The 21,392-nt window shown below is 37.4% G+C and overlaps 1 protein-coding gene across 8 annotated transcripts in view; it reads right to left on the reverse strand.

The window, feature by feature from the left end:
* The window catches only part of scn8aa (sodium channel, voltage gated, type VIII, alpha subunit a), a 51,867-nt gene that overhangs the window by 19,469 nt on the left and 11,006 nt on the right, over positions 1-21,392 (reverse strand). For 6 of the 8 annotated variants that reach the window (XM_026243906.1, XM_026243905.1, XM_026243908.1 and 3 more), the window contains 15 exons: positions 19,681-19,799; positions 18,449-18,538; positions 18,196-18,324; positions 14,903-14,994; positions 12,392-12,613; positions 12,007-12,070; positions 11,664-11,805; positions 10,258-10,464; positions 9,790-10,077; positions 8,788-9,060; positions 6,922-7,057; positions 6,580-6,818; positions 5,220-5,393; positions 1,403-1,759; positions 348-818 (listed from right to left, as the gene is read on the reverse strand). In XM_026243906.1, the coding sequence (XP_026099691.1) occupies positions 348-818; positions 1,403-1,759; positions 5,220-5,393; positions 6,580-6,818; positions 6,922-7,057; positions 8,788-9,060; positions 9,790-10,077; positions 10,258-10,464; positions 11,664-11,805; positions 12,007-12,070; positions 12,392-12,613; positions 14,903-14,994; positions 18,196-18,324; positions 18,449-18,538; positions 19,681-19,799 (3,003 nt within the window). Of the gene's footprint in view, positions 1-347; positions 819-1,402; positions 1,760-5,219; positions 5,394-6,579; positions 6,819-6,921; positions 7,058-8,787; positions 9,061-9,789; positions 10,078-10,257; positions 10,465-11,663; positions 11,806-12,006; positions 12,071-12,391; positions 12,614-14,902; positions 14,995-15,208; positions 15,301-18,195; positions 18,325-18,448; positions 18,539-19,680; positions 19,800-21,392 lie in introns of all 8 variants that reach the window. The other 2 variants (XM_026243909.1, XM_026243907.1) reach the window with 1 other exon arrangement.

Genomic DNA, 21,392 nt, shown 5'->3' on the forward strand with positions numbered 1-21,392 from the left:
GTGGCAGACAAGAAAAGGTATTTGTAAACTGTTGTTTCACTATGCTAGACATCCAGAACTAACACACTTTAGCTCCAAGAATGAAAAGACAATCATCTGTATTAATGTTTCACAATACAGTGTTCTAAATGGCCTACACACGTTTGAACATCATTTTGAAACAATACACTGCTCTTTACTCCAGATATATCAATATCATGGACAAAAATTAGCAAACACCTCAGTTTAGAATCACTAAACATTTACTCCTGAGGCCAAATCAATAACCACAGGGTATTACATTTCACCCACTAGCAACTAGGTCAAAGCCTCAAAGCATCACAACATCAGCTCTTTTGCATACTCACTTCTTTGCCGCCCTCTGCTTCAGACTCACTGCTGAAATCTTCTGTGTTGAGATTCTCAAAGTCTGACTCGCCCACGGCAATGGGCACGCATACGGTCAGGTTGGGGTTGTGGATGAAGGACATGTGGTCATCATCAATCATGTACTTGCCTACACTACTGCCTATACCACTGCTGGTTCCGTTGCCATTTTTCTGATAGTCCATGTCACGACTGATGTCCACGCCAGTATGATTGGTGATGCAGTTTAGCTTCCGGTCGTACATTTCATCTAGCGGCTTGGCCTCGTCAGTGACCTTCCTCCTGAGGATGATGTTGACCAGCTCTCGAACTTTGGCCTTCACCCAGGCAATTCCCTTCTTAATGCGAATAACGGCAATCTGTAAGTTGTTCATCTCGCCGTCATCATCAGAAGCTGCCAAGTTGTCTGCGCTGAATGAGCTCAGCAGCAAGGCAAGGAACAGATTCAAGACCTGATCAGTGTGAGAGAAAAGTAATATAAATTAATAATAAATAGCCTCAAATTACCAAGACAGCTGCCTTTGGAGTCATTTTATGATTCATAAACTCAGGCATACTGCTACAATTTAAAGTGATAGTTAACCCAAAAATTTTAACTCTGTCATCGTTTACTCACTTTCACATGGTCCCAAAGCCAAATTTTTTTATATTTTTTTATTAAACCTGAGAAGTTCCTCCCTCCATTGAAAGTTTAAGTAACCAAAGCTTGAAAGACCCCAAAAGGCTTTAAAGACATCATAATGCAAAAATAGTAATGTAATATAAATTTAATATAGATATACACATATACTATATATATTGCAGGCAACCATATAGACTGTATCTCTTCACTTGACTTGGATTAAACTGTTTGATTCATATAGGTTAATATAACCCAGATTTATAACCTTTTTGGATCTTTTAAGTTTTGGTTACCTGGGCTTTCAACAAAGAGATAGAAACCTAAATCTTGCATTTATCTCCATGTTTGCAGATTTCAGTACAACTTGACAAATGTATGACAAAATTGCATTTTCTGCATCTAAAGAACACTTACCACCAAGTTTCCTATGACCATGACCATCATGAAGACGATGAGACACATTCCCTGTCCAGCCACCTCCATACAGTCCCACATGGTCTCAATCCACTCTCCACATAACACCCGGAAGACGATTAAGAATGAATGAAAGAAGTCATTCATGTGCCAGCGGGGCAGCTCGCAATCTTCAGCGATCTTACACACACAGTCCTTGTAGCTCTTCCCAAACAACTGCATGCCCACAACGGCGAAGATGAAGACGATGATGGCCAACACCAGGGTCAGGTTCCCCAAAGCTCCCACTGAGTTGCCGATGATCTTAATCAGCATGTTAAGAGTGGGCCATGACTTGGCCAGTTTAAAAACTCTCAGCTGTTACAAGAGAGCACAAGTATAATAAACATGTTCAATATTGCTCTTTGAATGTGGGCTATTGAAAACAAAGGGCAAATTCATTAAAGAGTTGTGCCTCTTTTTCATTATGTCTTATTCACTAACCACCCACAATACTGTTTAACCAGACACTGCTTTAAAATAATGTTGCTCTGTATTTAAATAAAATAACTCATTATTTTCAGTACAAACACACCTCCTTTCTATGCAAATTAGACTTATTATACTCACAATCTGCCTGATGCAATTAACATTGTGCTATTACCTCCCACAGAAAGAAGGTGCTAAACAGAATTTGTTATTTATTTATGAGACATCTGTGTTCATGCTTTTTTATTTGTATGGAAGCAGATGACAATCATAACATAAATGACATACTGTCCAAACCTGACAACATTAGACTTTTTTTTTTATAATCATCAGTGTGCAGTGAGAACAAAAAAAATCATTATGTTACTCAGTGTCTGCACTCAGTTTGTGATATTACTCTTAAACATTATTTTATAATAAACAGTAGGAATGCAACAGCTTCGCGTCTTTGATCAAGCGCTCTGTGTGTGAATGTCATTTGTTTGTCTTGTGAGTCTTATTTACTGTTGTCTGTCCAGTTAAAGCTCCAAGTCATGTCAAAGAGCAATGCGAAAGCAAAGCATATGTTCAACGGGGTCATTCCGACGATAGTCAGCCCCAGGCAGGGTCTGGTTATGGAACAGGAAGTGAAAACCCTATTAGAGGAGGAGGCCATCGAGGTGGTCCCTCCTCAAGACAGGGAGTCCGGGTTCTACAGCCGGTATTTCATAGTTCCAAAAAAGGATGGGGGGTTGCGTCCGATTATAGACTTGAGGGTCTTAAATCGTTCAGTTATGAGATTGAAGTTCAAAATGCTCACGATCAAACATCTTGTAGCTCAGATCAGGTCCGAGGACTGGTTTGTCACAATAGATCTCAAAGATGCATACTTCCACATATCCATCCTTCCACAACACAGGAAGTTTCTGAGGTTCGCTTTCGGGGGCGAAGCCTACCAATATCGAGTACTTCCCTTCGGCCTTGCACTCTCACCCCGCACGTTCACAAAATGTGTAGATGTGGCTCTGGTTCCCCTTCGCATGCAGGGCATCCGCATTCTCAACTATATCAACGATTGGTTGATTTTAGCTCAGTCAGAGCAGGTTGCTCTCGCACATTTGGGGGAGCTGGGTTTGAGACTGAATGCCAAGAAGAGTGTACTTTCTCCGGTTCAGAGAACCACCTATCTAAGCGTAGTATGGGATTCGACCGCGATGCAGGCACGATTGTCCCCTGCTCGTATCGAGTCGAATCTCATCTCAGTCGAGAGAGTCAGAGAAGGCCAGTCACTCACTGTCAAACAATTTCAAAGATTGCTGGGTCTTATGGCAGCTGTGTCCAACATGATACCTCTTGGCCTGCTGTACATGACACCCCTACAGTGGTGGCTCAAGACCAAGGGTTTTTCCCCGAGGTGTAATCCACTTCGCACTATCAAGGTCGCCAAGCCTCACTCTACTTGGGGTATGGCGGCCTCCAAGGCCTTCCTAGCAGGTGTATCCATGCTGGACATCTGCAATGCTGTGGGATGGTCCACGCCCTCTACATTTGTAAAATTCTATGGCTTAGACATGCCAGTCACTCCAGGCACTTCTGTCCTCTCGTCCTAAGCTGTGCTCTTCGGATACACACTAGGCAGGGGTTTAGAAGTCTGGCGGCATTGGTACTCATTCCCCAAAACGTTGTTTGACACAGCTCGAGGTCCTGAAGAGGAATGTCTCTAGGTTACGTATGTAACCCTAGTTCCTTCGAGGGAACGAGCACTGCGTCTCGGAGCCATACCCCCGGCACCCCTGCTGGTGCTTGCTGGTACTCGAAGCTGATGCCAGCTGTGCAGCACGTGCTTTTATAGCTTCCTGGTCGCTTACATCACCCTGCCTGTGACGTCATGCTCTTCCATTGGAGTGATTACACACGATATTCAGAGTCGCTCACGCGAAGCGCGTTCCCCAAAGCGTTGTTAGAAGCGCGTTTCGCTCCCTCAAGGAACTAGGGTTACATACGTAAGCTAAAGACGTTTTCAGTTTGGATCTGTTGGTTTGGTACATCAGAGTTATTTTACAAGCAAGGGGTTATTGCATGCAAAAAAATCACTTTTACATGTTGTTTGAACATAAATATGTGTTGGCAGTTTGTGTACACAACCACCCTATAATAAAAATAGAAACACCCAGTGCTTTTTTTTTTGCTCCAAACATCTGAGCCACTAAAGATGCAGTAGATTACGTTTGGTTTTGAAGGGGATGCGTCCCCAAATCTACCTTGATTATTTTATGTTCACACAAATCATTTGTGATTCAGCTTCACCCACAGAAGAAGTAAGTTTTTTTTTTATTAATCTTTGCGAATCACCTTTTCTAACAATGTGCTGTTAAGCAATTTCCACAGCTAAATGTGACTAAAGTTTACAGTCTCTCAGAGAACGGCTCATCATCCCACAGAAGAGAAAGGTGGGGTGAGCAGAGCTCATTAGCATTTAAAGGGACATGCACCAAAACTGGTCGCTGTGAACAGAGCCATTTTTGATGTGGTAAAAAGGGTGTTTTAGATTACCATCGTGAAATTTTAACCAAAGTATGTTATAGACTTTTCATTAAGACCCTAAAGAATCATATCAACTTGTGAAAAATGGGCATCCAATGACTTCTTTAAAAAAATTCCAGGACCCTTTAATTAAAACTCCAATACACTTTTTTTTCACTGTAAAAACATGTATTATCAAATGTCTATTTCTTTTGAGAGAAGTATTATTTTTATGGATTGGCCATTATTTAGTGCTATAAACCCATGTAATGGCGCTTTTTAAGCAGTGTATACCGACAGACACACAAACAGAGCCTGTTTGGAGATAAATAAAACACATGGAAATTATTTATATGCAAAAATGATATGATTGGTCGAACTCCATCTTTTTCTGTTGCTTGTTTTGAGTATTGCATCTGGACGGAGGCGTCACCAGGATTCATGTATTTTAGAATGATAAACTGCTACATAAATTGATACACAAAATGCGTACAGGTTGGCAGGTCTGTACTGCATATGCAGACATACAGACAACACTAAGAGCATGGTACTCAAATTTGTTTAAATAAGCATTAAAGTTGCAATGTAAATGAAGTAGCAAAAAAATATTTTACTCTGTATTGTGATGTACATCCGAGTAAACCAGGTTATTCAGAAATGTAGGGCAGGGATCAGTTGTTGTTTGAATAAAACACGTGTGAATAAAACATATGCATGGATGAACTTTTCACAATAGTATGCAATTAAAAATTAGACAACCACTGATTCTGTTCCCTAAAACACATAATTTCTTAATGCAATAGCACATGCACACACATCAAAAATATGAAGTAATAAAAATGCTTACCAATCGGAATGATCTCAGCACAGAAAGACCTTCTACATCAGCCAAGCCCAACTCCATTAAACTCAAGCTCACTATAATTCCATCAAAAATATTCCAGCCTTCCTGGAAATAGTAGTATGGGTCCATTGCAACCAGTTTGGCAAACATTTCGGCAGTGAAGATACCAGTAAACACCTGGAAGAAAGAAAACAGAAATGACACAGATTGGTGACAAACAGCTCACTTTCTCTTCATAACATTAAAAAATAAAAATAAATATATATTCCTGTTCCTGTCCTTTTTATTTTGGATGTCTATATATATGTGTCATTGATTAATTACTTTTTATAAGATACTATGTCATGTTGGTAACATTGTGTGCTTTGCTCAATAAAGTAACATCTCAATTTAACAAGCCAGACTAATTTATATAAATCAACCCCATATCAACAAACTGATTAAAGACAAATTAGCAATTCAGTTATGAGAGTCTTTAGCGCTTTCCTAACCTAGCAGCAACAACATCCTGGCCTACACATTCACAATAACTCCCTGACCAATCGCTACACTACACTCTGTGACGTTCAAAGTGTCAAACGTATCATCCTGCTGTCACAGTTAAATGGTGCAGTTAATCACCCTGCATGCGGGTGAACTGGGGGAAGGTACAAGGTGGTTTTGACTCCACGAGGCCTGCTGCATGTCTGCACAAACAGCGAATGTGAGTCACACGGACGCCTGCACAGCCACGACCTGCTCCGTCCCACATGTGTACTGAAGAAGTTTGAATACTTGCATCATTATATCACCATGTCAGCTGAAATTTGCTGAAATTTCATTGAGAGAGGCCTGGCTATTGCATGCACGTGGTTTACTCCACAACGCAGGTTACGTTGTTCAGAAAATCATGATTTGTGATAGGTGTATGTTGCACTGCATTGATTTATGCACCCTTAACAGACTCTGTATCACTTGGCAACATAATATAAAAAGCAATTTGGTTCATAAGTGAGGAACATTATCTGTGCTTTCCTGCAATGTTGAAAATTTTTCAATTATTTTTATACTCATTAAGATGCAAGAACCAAATTGTACAGGTTCAAGCTCCTAGAACTGTGAAAACTGCACCATTTTACTGCTGCTCATCGATTAGGCTAAATGAAATATTTATGCTGGTTCTGTACCACCACACTCATCCAGTAGCTTAGCACTGTCTCTACGTCAAGCAAAAAAATGGCTTTGAGTGTTCCAACAACGTCCCTGCAGAGACTACAAAAATAAGTAGTGGGGGAGGGGCATAGTTTCATCAAGCAACAAAATAATTTTTTATATTTGAATTCAAAGACACTTGGGGAAAAAAAGGGCTAGGCAGAATCCTCACCAAGTTTCCGACAGACAGCACATGTTCAAAATTCTCCGTCATAGGGTAATGCTCCATGGCCATGAAGAGAGTATTCAGCACAATACAAATGGTGATAGCCAAGTCTACAAAAGGGTCCATCACGATCAGGTTCACAATCTTCTTAATCTTCATCCAAACAGGTCCGCATTCCCAGATAAGAAACTTGTTGGCAAATTTGTACCAGCATGGTGGACAATTCCTCTGAGACTCTTCCAATTCTGGAAGCAAAGAATGAGAAGTATGGTAACCATGGTAAACATATTTCCTTTTTTTTTTTTTTTTTAAGCAGTACATTCCTTGAGTTAAAAGATATGGACATACCCTCAACCAATGTGTTGGTTAACACACTCATGACACTGTTGACTCGCTCCTTGCGCCCAAACGATGTGTTAAGCTGCTCTAGAGAAACCATTAGAGAGCCTGAGAGTTTCTTCTTGATTTCAAGATCAGTGGTTGACTGTCAGGAGAAAAACAATAAGGTTAAACAATAGCACCACAACATTATACAGTGCAGTCAATGGGTAGGGAAAAAATCTGCATCACAGGGCTAGTTAATGAAAGGCTGGTTAGGAGAAGAATTTTTGTCAACACATTTTGTCCAAAGGAGCCATTTTTCATTTGAATGCATTAAAGCAGAGACATGCTGGACTCTCACAAGAGAGAAGGTAGGGTGGAAATTCATGGGTATTTGTCATTAGCATTCCTGCGATGCATATTCCTATCATAAGCATGTGATTAACATGCTATATGTTATCAAAATGCTCACTCTTATGGCCATTTAAAACAGTCAGCCATGTTTTATATACTGTTTGTTTTAAAAATGATCCAGAATGCTGGGAAGGCTATTAATTCAAGTTTATCATATTATAAATCTGCCGTTGTTCTCCACTCCCTCCCTCCTCTCATCTGAAGCCCCTGCATCTCCAGAGGAGATCCAGTCAGCATGCATCAGCATGCATTCAGTCTAAGAAGTCAAGAGAAGAAAAGTATAAATATCATGATCCATTAACCTCATGCTGAAGATCTGAAGCTAGACCATTCCTCTTTATGATTCATAAAGCTAGCAGACTACCATGCTAACTACCAGGCTAACTAAAATGCTTCCATTATAATAACAGTATGAAGAAATGGTGCTGATCATCATATTAAGTAAAAAAAAAAAAATGCATGTATTCACTATAAAGAAGAAACAGAAAAAAACACATGGTATACAAAAAAAAATTCTAGATTTAGAGAAAATATGAAAAGAGATTTTAAAGCTAGATGGTGGAAGTGGAAGAATTTCATGGTTAATTCACCTTTGCTGAATAGAAAATGAAATACAATTACAAAGGACCTTAAGTTGACATGCATGTTAAAACAAACAAATAAATAAATAAATATGAAAAAAATGAAGAAATATTTTGCTTGTGGGGTGTAATGAGACATTCATTACCATTCAAAATGTTGGGGTCAGCAAGATTTTTTCAAAGAAATCAATACTTTTATTTAGCAAGGATGCATTAAAATTAATCAAAAGGGGAAATTAATATTTAAATTAAACAATGCTACAAAAGATCTATTTCAAATAAATTAAGTTCTATTAAACTTTCTAGTCATCAAATAATTCTTAGAAAAAACATGAATTCCATGAAGATATTAAGCAGCATAAACATTTTCAACATTGATAATAAAAATATATATATAATGCTGCACCAAATCTGCATATTAAGCTAATTTCTGAAGGATCATGTGACACTGAAGACTCCTGAAAACTCAGCTTTGCCATTACAAGAATATATTACATAAATATATATTAAAATAGAAAACAAGTATTAAAAATGTAATAATATTTTACAATATTTTAAGAAATTCAACCCCAATTGTTTGAATGGTAGTGTATGAAACCCCAGTTTTATAAATCTTAATGGTTAATTTACTGAGAACTATATATTAGCAGCTTGTTCACTAATTTCAAACTGGCATCAGAGGGCAGCATATCACACAGGAGCAGTCCTCAACTGACAGACAGCTCATTTTAGAGTAAAAGTCAAAATAACCATTACATCAGAAAACAAATTAATTAGAAAGAGAGAGAGCCAAACAGAGAGAGAGCCAAGGTTCAGAGATAGATAATGCCCATGCCTAGACTGATCTACTCTTAGACTTCCTTACGCTGTCATCAGTGACTGCCTTATCTATTATCACCTCAGGCAGTAGGCGTCCGCCAGGCCCCGGTCCGATGAGAGAAACCACTCCATTGCAATCCACAGTGCTGTTGCACTTGCCGTAGTAACCTGTGTAGCTGCTGCGACGTTGTGGGTTTAAGAACGAATCACGCCGCTCGTCGTACTCCTCAACTGTGCTGTGTTCATCATCTGCAAACTCATTCTCCGAGCCTCCGTCCTTGCAGCGGCTGAAGATGCTGCTCTTACTGTTGCGTCTTGAAGGGAATGGTGAGCCTGGGATGCTGAGCAGAGACTGAAGGCAGGAAAGACAGAGAGACAGATCGAAAAGCTGACATCTTTGGTTTTACATACTTTTGGAAAAATTTGTCACAGACATTAGGAACTTCTTTACTTCTTAAAGGGGTCATCGGATGCCCATTTTCCACAAGTTGATATGATTCTTCAGGGTCTTAATGAAAAGTCTATAATATATTTTGGTTAAAATTTCTCAATGTAAAACAACACCCCTTTTACCCGGTCAAAAACAAGATCTGCAAAAAGATCTGGATTGCGAATGATTTGAGCAAACAAACACATTTATGCAGAAACAAACGTAATCCACAGCTACTTCAGCGGATCAGATGTCAGAAGTAAAAGATGACTGCTATGTTCATTATTACATCCAACAACAAAACACCTCAATTTCTTAGAAGAAACAATGGTGGACTGATGACAAGCTCACTCAGGGTGGTTCTAAGGTAAAAAGCCAGCGTAAATCAACAATCGTGGGAGGGGCCTGGATCTGCGTGATGTCACACAGCCAAGAAGCTGAGAACGGCTTAATTTGAAAAATGGGATATATTATTTATAGGGATTAAATAAAAAAACAAAAAAAAAACACTGGTTGGATTTTTATCATTTAAGGGTGGATGTGTTCACACACTGCCAACACACATTTTACTTCAAACAACAATTAAAAGTGAATTTTGCATCCGATGATCCCTTTAACAGAACAAAACAACAACAACAAGTAATTCTTTACCTGGTTCATTATAGAACTCCTGCGTCCTAAACGGTTGTCAGGGAAACGTAATCTGCTCCACCTGCTTCCATCATCTGATTCAGATTTGACAAACTTCTCACTGTCCCCTTTCTCCTTGTCCTGCTCTTTCTGCCGCCACTTCTTCTTGCGGTTGCGTCGCTCTTTGGCACTCTTGGAGCTGAGTTTAGACATCTCGGATGAGCTGCAGGACAAGTTCCCACCTCCATCACCATCATCCTCCACCACGTCCTCAGACACCGTCCCCGCCGATGTCGCCATTGCGTTAGCCTGCAGTCCCAAAATGTATCAGTCATTCATCAAAATTACTCTGAGTTTAATTCGTTTTGATTGTAGTCACAAAATTCAATTTCAAATATTAAAAGTCCACAATTAGAAACCAACAGGCAAACACTGCACAAAAACACATGTAAGAGGACCCTTATTATAAGCATTAAAGCGTGTCCTGACCTGTGCATCCTCCTGCTGTTTCTTCAGCTGTTCCAGCATGGCTTTAAACTCCACCTCCTTTCGCTCTGCTTCTTCCATAGTGGCCTGGTTCTGTTCTTCATATGCCATGGCCACCACAGCCAGGATCAGATTCACAAGGTAGAATGAGCCAACAAAGATCACCAGCACAAAGAAAATCATGTAGGTCTTCCCCGCTGCTCTCAGGGTCTGAACATGAGGGGCAGATCAGATTATATTACAGAGCATCATACATTAGAATAGAAAATTGTTTGTTTTTTAACACACACAGAAGAATTTCTCAGAGATGTACTCGCTGGAAAAATGCAAATGTCAGTTCATTACTCTGAGCCTCAGTCGCTTCTATTTGACCTACTTGTGCAAAGAATTGAAATACACATACATATTATTTAAGCATACATTCATGCATGTATTCAATAGACTGGCTGAAGGCAGCCACTGGCATCCTGAGATGCTGGTGTGCAAACACAGAGACAGACTGTTTGGATTGAGAAAATTAAAACGAGGAGAACAGAAAGATAACCAGTAATGTCATGGTTTTAATAGTACAGCTGGTTTGCCAGACAAAATAATGAAAAATTACTAAGCCTAACATATGAGGAGTGATATTCCTTATAAGCTTTAAAAGAGCTGTAGTTACCTGTCTTCTAGGAACAAATACATTCAATTATTTAATACAGTGTCTATAACATTCAGTTTATTCAACTGTATTAAAACTACTAAATTCAATCAATACAAATTTCAAGTCATATAATAACTCTTATTTAATAATTGAATTAGTTTTCATATTTCTTGACAACAGATTAACATAAACATGAAAATTGAATCTGTTAATTAGTTAATTAGTTTTATCTACATATAAAGAGTATAGAATCAACTAGAGCTCAAGCTATATTTAGTATTTGACTTTTTAGTCTTCTAGCTGTCCATTACTGCTCATGATCCCAAAGGGTTCAGTGTGTTTGTGTGCATCCTGCACAATACAGCATACATTGTGGCTCATCCTAAACACTTTTTCATGTGAGAAATTTAGACTTAAAACATATTGAATAATGAAAATACAACCAACTGCAACAAAATAACTGGGAAAAATAATTTTGAGAGATCCATATCACCACAGTTGCTAATTGCATATTTTCTGTTCTTTACAAATGTAGTATAAAAGGCATAAGGGTACCTCAAGCACTGAGTTTTGTTTAATTTGCATGTTAAATACAAATAATTAAATGTGACTTTTTTTCAGTGTGCAAAGTTAGACCAGTATAATTTAGCCATTTTAATTTTATTTACATAAACAAAGATTAATTTGCTCGGTAGCAAAATTATTTTAAAAAATCTATAATTGGGACTGAAAGTGATGAAAGAGGGAAAAAAGACCATGCCCTCACCAGCTGGTACAAGTTCTCCCAAAAGTCCTGCGTCATGAGGCGGAATAGAGCCAGGAAAGCCCAGCCAAAACTGTCAAAGCTGGTGTACCCATAGTTTGGATTGCGACCAGCCTTCATGCACGTGTAGCCTTCAGGACAGCGACTGAGAGGGGAAAGGAGCACACAACCCAAAAATGGCAAACTTGGCACCAGTCTAAGTTTTAGCATAAAACCCAGTGTCTCAATGAACTCTTGCATGTTTTGTCTTTTTTAACAAGTAAGTGTTGTTTATTATTTTTAATGTCTGTATTATGTCATTTATAGTTTTGTAATTATGTTACGAAGGAGAAGGCCAGACACTCACCCTGAATCAGAGCTGTTTCCACACAGCAGAGCATCTAGCTGGTCAGGCAGGAAGTAGAAATTGGCTGATGACAGAAAGAGAATATTAACTAGACTATTATATATATATATATATATATATATATATATATATATATATATATATATATATATATATATATTAGTGTTAGCAGTGTTAAATTATTAATTGATTAATATTAAATAAAAAATCTAAATATAAGTATTATATTATATTATAGTTAAATTATAGTTTGTTTTTATTAAAGATTAACTTTAAATGATTGTTACATGGCAGTTAAAGCAATGCACGATAAACATAATACTAAAACTAATATATTGTCTTAACTGTTTTTGTAATTTGTGTGACAAACTAAACAAAAGCTCACTTTCGTTCATGATGTACTCATCCCAGTTGAATGCATGGGTGCCATTGGCCTGGTATAGTTCGGTGATGTTGATGGGCCAGATGACACACTTTTGTCGCAGATTTCCCATGAAGAGCTGCAGGCCAATGAGGGCAAAGACACTGAGGCAGAAAACGGTGAGGATCATCACATCTGACAGCTTCTTCACCGACTGGATCAAAGCGCCAACAATGGTCTTCAGACCTTTGAGATATCAAATATGGACACACATACACGCACACACAAAAAGGCAAAGACAGTTGCATGTGTGTTCAAGTCCCAGAAGTGTATAAAAAAAGTTTCAAGGCATGATGTGAGGACATCTACATCTTATGTTTAATATATATGTGGTTCTCTGCTGGTGGTGTGCAGGTGTGTATTTGTGTATGTATGTATGTATGTATGTATGTATCCATCCATCCATCCATCCAATAAAACTCAAAAATCATCTGTTACTTGGTAGAATCATGAACATGATGCTGGACATGGCATTCATCATAAACATAGTTTTTGGCCTAATGAGTTTTATATGATAAATGAATGGCTGCCAAGAGTATGAAACTGTATGTAAATGTAAATCTGGCTCCTGAAACAAAACCAGTTGAGAACCACTGATATGGATGCTTAAGGGTGTGCTTCAGCATAAATTAATGTTTTTAATTGTGAATTATTATTTTTTCATAATATCATACCTTGAATCCTTATTTGAATTCACATTGACAATGTATAAATAATACAACCACAAAATATGTAAGTGTCTTTACACAAGTACTGTTTGGGAGCCATCCCATCATTTGCTCTATTTATTCTATTTATGCAATAGCAGATGCTTTTATCCAAAGCGACTTACATTGCATTCAGGCTAACAATTTTCAGGCTAAAAATTTTGAAATAATAATTCACTTTTTTGCTTAAACATGGTTTAAAGAAACGGCTACAACATTTAATATATTATTTCAGGAAATGCAAAACATTTTCCTGAAATCTTTTTGAATTCCAGCATTCCAGAATAGAAGCTAAAGGTTCTTGAAGGTTAACCTTCAAATAATTCTCTTGACAATAAAGGGAGGGCTCCCTGAAACAGTGAGAACAGCCTGACATCCGGTTGTCTATAAATACTGCAGCACAACCAGAGGGACATGACATGGGGAGAATAAACCAAGCAGGGAGTAGGGGGGATGAAGACTGCATGCAGGTCATTTCAGCTCGAAGGCTGAACAGAAACATGTCCAGTGTAAAAATCTTCCATGGCTCCATCAGACATGCTGAGCTAAACATCATCAGAACTGCACTGACCCCTCCATTACTCCATCCCAAATAAAAAAAGAGCTGCTTTAACTTCAGGACAGCAGACACTCAAATTACTATTGATATGCTACAATCCTCTTGCCCATAAACCCCACAAAAACATAAAAAATCTTGCAGGGCTCAAGAGATTTGATGAGTAGGCTTTAGTTCATCGCCTTACTGAAAAGAACACAGGATGACAAATATGACTTGCAGTAAAACCTAGTCAGCTAAATAAATCCTGTTGTTTCACCGAAAATGACTAGCATACGACACTAATGTGAACAATTTAACTAACTTCCTTGACCAACTGCACTATTCTTATTTTATTTCCAGATGCAATTTGTGAGTTTCATACAAAATAAAGGAAAAAATAAATGAATCGTCAAAAAAAAATCAAAGGCAGCCAAGCACTTAGTAGGTTTAGACTATAAAAGCAAGTGACTTTCAAAGCATCATGCAGCATAAAATATGTCCACAAACTAGGCTTGGCAGTCTTCATAAATAAGTAATAAGTATATTCTTTGGGAACTCACTGAGAGCTATGCAATTTTCATTTTGGGCAAGAAAGCTTGTTAAAAATATCTACTAGTGTTCTGAGGCCAGGGGGCTAGTTTGAAAAGGTCTACTTGTTTCCTAATATACTGTATATTAATCAGCAAAATGAATGTGTTCATACCTTTACTGTTTGATTTTTGAGAAACATACAAGCTCACATACTAGTGATTTCTACACTAGTGAATTCTACACTACAGTTAGTTTTTATATAAGTCCTCAATGTTAAAATCTTAAATAAAACATGCCTTATGTAACACAAAGATCTGCTTTAGCAAGATCTCAACAACAAACCAACAAATAATACAGTAGCTTGAGTTCAACCCAGATCAGGGTCTGTTCATACAGTAGATACATGTTTTGCCTTCATGAAAGAAGTTAAAGAGGTTTGTTCGCTAATACTTTCTAATTTGCTCTAATCTGCTCTGAAGTTTCTAAAGGGGCAAAAGGGTGTCAAAACCAAGGACTCTGGAGATTGATAGTAGACTGCAAAGCCTATCAAAAATGTATAATTACCATTTTTGATAATTTTGGAGATTTGAAAAAAGCAAATTAAATGGTCCTCTCCAAATTAATTTCTGCTTAAAAAAAATTGAATAGTAATAGGAGATCATACTGAACGTTAACCTCAGCGTCAAAACTGCGTCTCACCTGGAATGACAGAGATAGTTTTCAATGCTCGGAGAACTCTGAATGTTCTCAGCGCAGATACATTCCCCAGGTCCACAAACTCGGTTACATATCTGAAATAAGGGAGGATCACACACAGACACCAATGACAACCACAAACACACCAAGAACACCACCACCACGCCAATGAACCAACCAGGAGGTACGCTACTCACAGAACCTGTCCACTACGGGGGGAAAGGAAGGAAAAGAAAACCAATATACATACACACACCGACACACCGAGAGAACACAGACCCGACCCCTCCAGCCCACACACTCTCTTACCTGGGATTACAGAAATTGTTTTCAATGCCCTCAAAACTCTGAACGTGCGCAGAGCTGAGACATTGCCTAGGTTTACAAACTCTGTTATATACCTGCAATGATCAGATCAAAGTTACATGGAGACATGGTCATGACTTAGTACTTGATGACTTCCATATGCAGACTAAAGCACTATTCGGACGGGACTAGTTTTCTAAACTACGTTTGAGTTTCGATTCTTACCACCTGACGTCTGTGATTTGCATGTACCAATTCGGACGGGACTAACATCTCCGTGTTTATTACAGAGGTGGGAGGGTCTGATTTGTGCATCTGGGCGTCACAGAGATGACGCGCTCTGTATGCGTGCATTGCATCCATTCAGAATGATTGCCTTAGTATTATTACACAATAATACTAAATGGCTAGTATAGCAAAACCATGTTAATGTGTCGTTCCTTTAGTTTATCTTGTTTTCCTTTTTTATATATATATATATATATATATATATATATATATATATATATATATATATATATATATATATATATATATATATATATATATATATATATATATATATATATATAAATGTAACTAAATTTAATAAAAAAAAAAACATTATGTAACTGAGTACATAAATGAACGTGTAAATGCTCTTGATTTTATTATTATTTTTTAATTATTTATTTGCCGCTAAGCAAATATATCAAACATATATATTAACGGTAATTCACGTTGGCCAAAACACAAAAGGAAACGATAACGATAACGGCTAAAAACGTTGTGAAATAAAATCTCACCGGCAATCACAGACATTCGCATTCGGACGGGATTAGTTTTCTCAGAGGATCACTGAGTTTGCTGTAAAACAGTAGGTAATTTGCTCTGGAATTATCACAGAGGTTGTGTGAGAAAAACACAGACGTGGCAGATTCGGACGGGATTAAAATCACCAAGTACATCTATGAAACGCAGATTTCTCTAACGACCCCCTGTAAAACTAGTCCCGTCCGAATAGGGCTTTAGATGATCTGTTTCTTTTAAGGTGTGGGATATTATTATAGTGTAGACAGAGTACAAAGTAGAAAAGCCAAATATTACAATATTTAGATGACAAATGTAATTTGTTTTGTTTAAACAAAAAAGAAAAATAATACATTTAATAATAACAATAGTAATTATTACACAATGAATATTTTCTATGTTGAAAAATAAACATACTATGAAAATATACATTAAAGGTCCCCTTCTTCGTGATTTCATGTTTTAGACTTCAGTTAGTGTGTAATGTTGTTGTTAGAGTATAAATAATATCTGTAAAATGCTAAAGCTCAAAGTTCAATGCCAAGCGAGATATTTGATTTAACAGAATTCGCCTACAAAAAACGACCCGTTTGGACTACAGCCCTCTAGTTCCTGTAGTAATGACATCACTAAAACAGTTTTTTTGACTAACCACCGCCCACATGAATACACAAAGAGGGGGCGTGGCCTTGTTGCGCTCCGACGGAGAAGAAGGAAGAGCTGTTTGTTTTTGTCGCCATGTCGTTGAAACGCTGTTTTTTTTCATCTCTGAGTACAATCACATTTGTTTGGGCTTCCCAGGAACGCTGTACTTTGACATTAATGGTTACAATTTATTTTTAACTCGGTTCCCGAAAATTATAATGCACTGTAAAACTATGTGCAGCTCATTTTTTGCTCAGGACAGCTTGCTGAGGACAACTTTCTCAATCTCAATCAGTTTAATGCTGGATTTGCACAAAGATTATTCTTGAAAGATGGAGCAGTTCCCTCTTTGTCTGGAGAAGGCGTTGTTTATGGACCACAATCGGTAAGTGTATTTTATTATTTAAGTTGGTGCGTTTTACAGTTTCTGTAACTTATTACACAAAGGGCAAGGCTGTTTAGCTTTGTTAACTAGATGTTAGGGCTGTGCAAAAAAACAAATGCGGTTTTCATGCGCATCTCGTCAGTAAAAACGCTCCTGTGATTATAAATACATCTCCAGCACGTGCGTTCTAGCCCAATCACGTTACCAGGAGGTCAGCCTGCTCTAAGCTGCTGTCGAATCACAGCACAGGTACCGCTGGCCCAATCAGAACTCGTTACGTATTTCTGAAGGAGAGGCTTCATAGACCAAGGAGATAGGTGAACTGTGTGAAAAATACTGTGTTTTTTTACATGCGAAACATGAACACATGTTAAATTGCACATTGTAAACACAATCAAAGCTTCAAAAAAGCGCGTAAAACGGGACCTTTAAAGATATATTTCAGATAGAATATGTGGGCTATTTATGATTTTTATAATATATTATAAAATATATTATAATAATAATATTTGGCACAACAACACAAAACCTAGTGTCTGTCTCCCACCCCGACAGCTTTTATAAACAAACAGTCTTTTATGGTGACAAAGTATATTTCAGATGAATATGTCTGGTATAGTTTGTATGCAGAAAACATGACAGATAAATAACAGATGCAGTGAAAATGGAGAATGAGAACTAGAGTCAGTGTGTGAGAGAGAAAGAGAGGAAGGGAGAAAGTTTTCTGCGTGGGCTGCTAGGAGGCTTGTTTTTAGTAAATGGCTCTAAACACTGATCGGTAGGAACATCTAAACGATGAAAGTTCTCAAAAGAGAAGAATAGAGGGAGTATTCTGGATCAGTGCAAGAACTAGGTATATCCACAGAACAGCAGAGAGATGAGGAGAAAAACAGTCAGAAAGACAAATGCAGAGACATGAGCAGAGCTGCCACATCCAGAAAGATGCTACCTAAAAAGTGTTCATATGGTTAGAGACGGAATATACAGTAACAGCTGAAAATGTGTTGTCTGCATCCCCCACATACAGTAAGAGCTCCGTGTACAAGCACCTTTACAGTATTTATTTTCATCATCACAAGAATGAGGCAGAAATTTGTTTCAGGCAAATGTAATAATCCTAACAAGTTAAATGACTTATTTTTCATAATGATATTAATGATAGAATACTTACGCCATTGAGATGACCATGAAATCCAGCCAGTTCCATGGATCTCTAAGGAATGTGAAGTCATCTATACAGAATCCACGGGCAATTATTTTTACAGCTGATTCAAACGTATAAATTCCAGTAAAGGTATACCTGAAGGAAAGAGCAGCAGTACGTGAATTGAGAAAAAGGAAATAAAATCTGCTTTATATTTTGAATGTGTATATCTATGATTTTGTGATGTGAATGGCAAGCTGTGGTTACGATAAATACTTACTCTACTTGTTTGGACCACTCGGGAGGATTACTAAAAGTCATGAAGACACAATTGGTCAAAATCGTACACATTATGAACATGCTGAATACTGTGAGCGTCAGTTAAGGAACTTCTGGGATATAAAAAAAAAAAAAAAAGGAATTTTACAGTATAAATATAGATATCAGGACATTCATCAAAACAGAATGCCAAATACAGACAGAAAATGGTGAATTTTGTCTAGTTGTAAAGCACTGCTAGGTGATTGATTTATATTTATATTTATGTATTCATCTAAACAGCCATTGTTGCAAAGTAGATTAAAATCTTTAATGCAAGAGGTATAATTTTGCATACAGTATCAGACAAACACTTATTTTACAAAGTTTAATATGAACAAATTATACATGTTTTCCATGTTTGCCACTAAATGAACAGAGATCGATGTTTAATCATGTTCATTTATACAGTTTATCTTTTATACTGTTGAAATAATAAAATATTCACACAAAAAAAACATTAATGAATTGTGAATATTTAATATATTACCCAGCCCTAGAGCTTACATCATAATGGGGAGTTTCCAGCTCATCTATGTCAGTTATGTAGGCAGTTCAAATCTTTTTGTTTGGACTACAACCACATTAACCAACAAATCAGTCCTCAGAGGACAGGGAATAGCATTACACTTCAAATCTTTGTGGTAGCCTATATGTTTGAAAATTATTGTTTCCATTCAGCTCAATATTAACAGCAAGGCTTCTGTCTGTAAATATTTTATGAATGAACTGGGAGTTAATGTGGCATGACTGACATCACAATCAGCCACTATTTGATCAGAAAGACAAGTCAGTTTTAAATTGTGCTGTATTGGCCAATAGGGAGACTGCTTCTGCATGGCATATGACCACTCAACTAGATGTCCTCAGCCATGGGTTCCAGCATCAAAACAGGACACAAAGGGGCTAAAAACAGGCAACAGCGCTCCACCATTTTCTCTCTATTTGGCATCTCTACTGTCAAACAAAACAGTTGCCATGCATCTAAAATTCACACCTACATCCACACCCACTGATATGCTGTTACAGTTCCACACTAGAACACATGGTTTAACTACATATTAGTATGCATCTATAGCATTACTCCTGACCACCGCATGCACTCTAGCGATAAGCAGACACATTACATATTTGACATAGAGAGAGACAACATAGACATTCAACAGATACATTTTAATAGCTGAAAAAGGATATGAATGTATCAAAATTTTAATCGCTATTCGTCTAGCGAGATTAAAAGGGCTTATCATGTACAAGGAAGGTGTGGCACTAAAGCGGAAGATTGTTTTCCCTTTATTTAGGACTATAAATGTCTGTGGAGAGGAAAAAGGAACAAGCCAGAGAAGAGAAAGAAAGAGAAAGAGAAACATCAGATTAGTTGCAAGCAGAGAGAAACATCATCACTTATTCAACTGGACTTTAAGAGGTAATAATCGCATACTGAAAGCTACGTCTGTTTCTAGAGGACAAGGCATCATAATGAAGACAAACTGCTTTATATACTACTAAATAATTAAAATTGCATTCTTTGGCAAGTAGTAAGTAAATCCACAAGTCTTTATGCAAAACATCCATACTGTCTATGGAGTACAATAAAGTTTAAAGATTATATAACAATCTTTATGCAACAGTTAGTTCCGGTTCTCGAATTTGATTGGTTGAGAGTGCTGCTATGTAGTCCAACACAGTGATCTGAATATCAGCATGGTTGTAATTTGAATTTAAGATTGAGGCTGCAAGATGCTTGAAGGAATAATTCACCCAACAATGAATAATAATAATACATTATTTTATATAAAATATGCCTTTACAAGAAATAAAAATACTTAAATAATGAAAAATCTATCATCAGATTCTGCCATTTCTAAACAGCAATGTAAGAGTTTAATTTCTACCACCTCTGTATCCACTACTGGTGTGGCAGTTCTCGGTAAAAAATAAAAAATAAATCGAACTATACCGTTCTTCACCCACGGTTTGACACGCACTTACACAGAGGTTCAACTTAATTCTGACAACACATCTGTAAAGTTATAAATATCTGTTCGGCTAACAGTATTCACATTCGGTATTCGCATTCTGGCTTACAAATGCACTACAAAAACCGTGATGAACCCACCCTGGACAACCAGTCTTTGTTCAGTGCGAGTGCTATATGCTTGAATAACATTTATGTCAATTATGCAATCATCTCTCTGGTGTTGATGATGCGAATGCCCAGATGAGATCTGAACAGCACACATTGCTATTGGTGTTTAAATTTAACTCAATAAATCCTTGCCATTTTAAACACCAAAGAGCCTAAAGATGTGAATGAGAACTCGTGTGCGCCGTGAGAAGATTTATGTGTGCACTCATCCAATGTGCATACGCAAATATTGAGTTAACTTTAAGTTGTGTCCTTGAATTTACAAATTCACACAAAAAATTATGTCAGAATGCCTGTCTTGGTAAGTATCCTAGCAGAGATAGCCAGCTGAACGTGCAGTATCAATGCACTGGATCCATGCATTCTCTTAAAGTGACAGCACATTCTTAATGGTAATCGAACAGCAACAACAAAGAAATCACTCATTGCTCTTGTTAGACCTACCTGAAAAACATGAAAAACATTGTTTATATCTTTGCTCTTTTGTGTTTATTTGTGCTGTTACCTGTAATTATGTTGTTTGTTATTTCTTTATTTTTCCCTAAACATAGCACATACTGAACCGTACCAACTCTTAAACCATGTTACAAAACCACAAGATGAACAATTGAAGCCGTGGTGTCCACCACAATTTTACTGTTAAGACTGATTAAAAATTTGGTTATTGTTAACCAAAACATTGTCAGTAAGCTGTTTTTTGCTGACACTCCTGTTTGCGTTATTAAATCATAATGTACTGCCATTGTAATGAAATCAC

This window comes from Carassius auratus, unplaced genomic scaffold (assembly GCF_003368295.1).
Source record: "Carassius auratus strain Wakin unplaced genomic scaffold, ASM336829v1 scaf_tig00004557, whole genome shotgun sequence".
Lineage (NCBI taxonomy): Eukaryota > Metazoa > Chordata > Actinopteri > Cypriniformes > Cyprinidae > Carassius > Carassius auratus.